General features: G+C 42.9%; 1 protein-coding gene across 1 annotated transcript in view; it reads right to left on the bottom strand.

Moving 5' to 3' along the window:
• APPL2 (adaptor protein, phosphotyrosine interacting with PH domain and leucine zipper 2) overlaps positions 1-5,379 on the bottom strand; it is a 51,460-nt gene that overhangs the window by 30,050 nt on the left and 16,031 nt on the right. The window contains exons 5-6 of the mRNA XM_019543898.1: positions 5,249-5,323; positions 1,204-1,291 (exon numbers count right to left, since the gene is read on the bottom strand). Of these exons, the coding sequence (XP_019399443.1) occupies positions 1,204-1,291; positions 5,249-5,323 (163 nt within the window). The remainder of the gene's footprint in view (positions 1-1,203; positions 1,292-5,248; positions 5,324-5,379) is intronic.

The raw sequence follows: 5,379 nt of genomic DNA on the forward strand, positions 1-5,379 counted from the left end.
TCCACCACCACTCTCTGGGTGCAGCCCTCTAGCCAGTTAGCGACCCATTTGACTGTGTAGGTGTCAATGCCACAGTCTCCTAGTTTTTTAATTGGAATGGGGTGAGAGATGGTGTCGAAAGCCTTCCGAAAGTCCAGAAAGACTATGTCCCACTGCTACCCTTGCATCTAAGGATTTTGTGACCTGATCATAGAAGGCCACCAGGTTGGTCTGACAGGACCTGCCTCTGATGAACCCATGTTGGTTGCTCCTAAGCATAACTTCCCCTGCTGGCCTCTTGTGGACATATGCCAGGATAATTCTCTCAAAAAGCTTACCCAGGATTGAGGTAAGACTAACGGGCCTATAGTTTCCTGCATCCTCCTTCCTCCCTCTTTTGAAAATGGAAACCACACTGGCTCTTTTCCAGTCCTCTGGCACCATGCCAGAGTACCATGATTGGTGGGTTTAGATGGGGAGGCCTAGCTAGAGAAAGATGGGGGCCCGTGTAGGCAAAAGGCCCCAACATACAAAATACAGTAGGCAGTCTCCCGCTTGTAAGAACATCAACATAATTTCCATCAAGATGTGGCAGGCAAGTAGAGGGCAGGGCATCAAAACTTCAAAGAAGACTCCAAGGGTGCCACATGTAAGGCGCGGATTACTAGGGAAGATGGTGCTGTGGAGGGCGACCTGTTACACCCCCGAACTCCCCCTCCCAGTGCCACCACTGCTTGTCCTGAGAGCAGCCTGGCCCAGCCCCCTGCCAGGAAGATCCCAGCGCTGGGCACACCCCGCCTGCACCCTGTGCACAGATTCAGGGACACCCCTCCCACCATGTCCTCCTGGGGTGTGCGCAGGGACAGGAGCCACCCCCTGACCCTGCATCCTCTGGATGAGCCTCTCGTGGCTCTGCCGTGCCTGCCCTGGCTGTGCAATGCCTACACCAGCCCCACTCCCTGCCCCAGAAATATAAATAATGTAGCATTTGGAATAGGCCCACTGCTGCCATAATAATCTTAACTGCCAAACTGCAATGTATGGGATATAACCATCAGCACATATCCACAGTTTTCTTCTACCTTTGTACTACAGCTGTTCTTAATTCCAGCAAAACCTGTCATTTTTAAAAGAATGCTCCAGCACAAAGGGTGGTGTTAGCCTGAGTAATACTCATGTAGTGGTTAAGAATGGAAGGCAATTTGAAGCCTCAGTCAAACTTACCTGTAAGATCTTTTTCTCGAAACTGTATTATTGGGAGAACCATTGTGTCTGCAAGCTGTTTTGCCAGCTCAGTATGAAGAATGTTAAGCTGGAAAAGAGAAAGAGGTGACTTAAATTACAGTGCAAGTTCAAGGAGCCCTAAGGACTTGCTGTTATAAGTTAGGAGCTATACATGTCTGTATACAGCAGTGCTTGTTTTGAGTACTATGAACTAATGTGGCAGCCAGTATTCAGATGTAACATAAAATAGAAATGCTTTAAACTTATCTTGAGATGTAAACCTTTTTCAACCAACCATTTTATTGGGCCAAATAATGCCAGTATTTCTGATACCAAACAGTGGAAATACCTCAAAGAGATCCAATGTCATTATCAATTAGCATTTTAAACATGTTTCCCTGATGTTCAATGAAAAGCAAACAATGAAGTATTTGGGTTTATTCAGATGCAGCTATTTCTGACTTCATGCAGCTTCCCTCCAGAAGATGAATATACCACTCTCCTGAGTATAATTCACAATGGCATGTCTACATGAGTTACTAACTATACAGTAGCCTAATAACACTGTGCACTTGTGTGCCGGGCTATGCTCATATGCTACTGCACAATAGTATTAGGCTACTGCGCCATAAGCATCACTAAAAACCCATGCACTGGTGCTACTGAGCAGTAGCGTGAGTTGCTGTGCACTGATTTAGTACTTGGAGTATTAATGAGTGTGTAGACATGCCCAATCAGTCACTGATATCCATGAGAAGCCTGCTACTGACTTGAATAGAAATTGAACCAGACCAGTAGTCCTAAACAGCTTGAAAAGTTTCACTAACAAATATATATTGCAGGGATAAATACCCAGTACTTTCCCTGGACTGTGCTGTTTAAGTTTGCTAAAGGAGAGACTCTGTACCAAACCATTTACCTCCTCACTATTGCTATGCAAACAGTTCAGCTGCCTTGGTGAACTACACCCACCTTTTCCAAATAAAACACTTTCTTGAAAACCAGATCAATTTAATTGTTCACATTTTAGTTTGATGCCTATGAACAAGAGCTGTTTTTCAAATAGGTAGTGGTTTAATTCAATTTTTTTTAAATGTCATATTTCACTACTTGCTTTTGGGTAAGGAAGGGAAAAGAAGAGTTTAGATAAGGCTTGGACTTTTTAAAAAAAACAAAACAAAAAAAAAAACAAAAAAACACAGAGTTTGGTTTTTCAGTCATATTTCAAATCTTGCCTGATTTTATATTTTTTTTTTTCCCCATAAGTGCTGAATATCCAGAATCTCTCACTGAATTGAATGGGTCCTATACTCTTCATTCATATAACACTGTCTATTTAATGACTGGGAATTGTGCTTGAGATGTGAGGACAGCTGGTATTCTCTGATCACTGCTAATCATGTGGTTCATAATCATTTCACTGTTACCCTTATCTCCCCATCTATCTGCCATACCTGTCTGTCATCTCTCTTCTCATGCTTACATGCTTTTCTATATTGGACATTGAGGGGGAGGAAGGAGTGTCTCCAGTATAACTTTGGTTTTCTCAGGAGAAACGGCCTTTCATCCATGCACAATAAGGCATTTGTGTTTATATTTTTTTTCTAGCAGACTTATGTGCTTACCCTATACTGGAAAAACAAACTTTCTGGCCTTTTACAAGTCAAGCAGAGAGCTTGTGACACAATGATAAAGTTGGAAGGGACCTGGAAAACCATCTAGTCCAAACCTGGCATAGATCAAGGTTCACTGTTCCTAAACCATCCCAGACAGATGAACACCCAGCCTCTTTCTGAAAGCTGCCAGTTTGAACGAGATCCCACAGCTAAGCATCTATCTTATAGAACGTGATCTGCAGCTGAAGCCCCAGTCTTACCACAAAACAGGTAGGTTATGATCATTTTTAATACACTGATGAAGATGTAGAGATGGATTATGGAGGAGTGTTCCACATTACTGCAAGTCGCAGAGCTGTAGGCCATGGGACAGCCACATGATACAGGGTACCCAGCAGCAAAGTCCTCGTAGTTGGCTTACTCAACATGATGGTGGTTGATGAGGATTTTGCCCTAATGCTTGCATGGTCTTTTTAGATGATTCAAAAGAGCATTTTAGTTCCTGTGGACTGTATTAAGACAGTTGACCATTAATTCTAAGGCTTATTCTGAAGGGATTTTTTTTTTATAACTAAGCTTTATGAACCAAAGCTCTTTGTCAGTACTGTACACCAGGGGTCGGCTACCTTGTAGAGCAGCAGGCTGGGTGCTTGCAACCTGATTAAACTGTTTAGAACGTCCTTAAATATCTATCTCGGTTCCAGCAAAAAGAGCAGATCAACCTGTGCTCACCAGGGTACATTTCAGAGTGCTGAAGCCTGGCAAAAAAACTTCCAGGCTTAAGAACAAAAGTTTGACACTCTGTGCTCCCACAGTACTGCTCCTGGGTCAAAACATGCTCCTGCGAGGTTCCCATGCAGGACGGCCCAGATACCCCTGTTCTTCCCATCAGGTCTGCAGAAGTATGGAAGCAGACCGGAGGATTTAAAAGTGGGTATAGAGTAGACATATTAGGATTCAATAAACATGGGTTCTAGTTAACATGCATGAAACAAGGTTTTGGAAGGCAGTAGCACTTGTGAGGGAAAAGCCATAGGCCTCACAAGGGGTGAAGTGAGTTCACTGTTCAGCCCACAAAAAGTAGGGGTTTTATTTACACACTGCACTCCAGAGAGAGAAGCAGTACTTTGTATTTTATTCTGGGAGGGCTAGTCTTGTGACAATAACCACTGGTCCTTTCAATTACCATCAGAGGAAATAGCTGAGTAGGAGCAAATCCCCCTTTTTAGGCTAATACCAACTAAATCAAGGGAGTTAATCCAAATATGAGTTTGGCCTTAATATTTTAGCTTTTACATCCAACTTTACTGTTCTGTCATGAGCAGACCCCAATATAACCTTTTGCCTCTTTCTTTTAATTGCAAAAGTGTAAAGTAAATTAGACAGGAATGTGGCATATTTATCCCAGCAGAAGCTGGAAGGACTGAGTGAGGTGGGAAGGAAGAAAGGTACAGATCCCCTTGGAAACATTAATATTTCATTGCTACTAGGGCCACAGGTAGAAAAACTCCAATTCCTTAGCAGCGACCTGTCCTGCCTGAAAAAGAAACACTAGACTTCGAACGCAACACCCTATGCATGTAGCCTGATTTAAACTGATTCTTCTGCTGACACCCCACTGAGTTCTGTGCTATTTCAAGGCAATGACTATTTGAAACATCAATAACAGTTGCTTCTCCCTGGGAATTCTGGACATGAGCTGTGGAATATTAAAATGTAGTAACTCCTATGCCTTTTTATTAGAAAAGTGAGTTTATAAACTATCACAGTCTGCAGATAAAGGCCCTGTTCTTTGTAGGTCTCTCCTGCATGATCAGCTCAGCCTTGCACTGAGGATGGTACATAGAAGGACCTCAAAGGAGCACAGTACTCCTGGCCCTCTGGTAGTAACACAGACTGATATATTTGTTTACCTGCACTCAACATGCTGTATAGAAAAGCAGAGCTCTGCCTACTACTCCACACTTTCTTTGGGGACACCATGCCTCTGGATGGCAACAGGTTGGGAGCAGTGCTACAGTCACCCGAATACAGGGGCTGCAACTCTCTCCCCAACTCATATATACAGGCCACAAAAATGCTGTGGTGTTAGTCACCCCCCACTCTCACACTGTGTGGTGTTAGAGTCCTGGTCCCCCTCTTAGATTTTTTAAGTGCATCAATATCATCTGATTAAAGTCTTAGATATATGGTTAGCCTGTAAGTCACACTCCTGTCCCTTTTTATTATCTTATGTATCTTAATCAGCCTTTATTGGTATCCCCCTAGTACAACCCTCTAGTCTTCTTTAGTGGGTGTAGAGAACCAGGACTCTATGATCACTTTACAGATGGTTACACAAAGGGCTCTTAGTAAGTAATGGTCAAAGGCAAAAAAGATAAAAGGACAGACGGAGCATGGGACTGTTTTACAGACTATATTTGGATTACCTCATCCACTACTTTTGAGAAATAATGAAGGCTGGATATCACTTCTTCATCTCCTTTACCCAGAGCAAAATTCTGAAAGTAAAAATGTAAATCACGGTCATACAGACTATGTGCAAGTTACTGGATATGTA

Source organism: Crocodylus porosus, unplaced genomic scaffold (assembly GCF_001723895.1).
Source record: "Crocodylus porosus isolate Cpor-Errol unplaced genomic scaffold, CroPor_comp1, whole genome shotgun sequence".
NCBI classification, from domain to species: Eukaryota; Metazoa; Chordata; order Crocodylia; family Crocodylidae; genus Crocodylus; species Crocodylus porosus.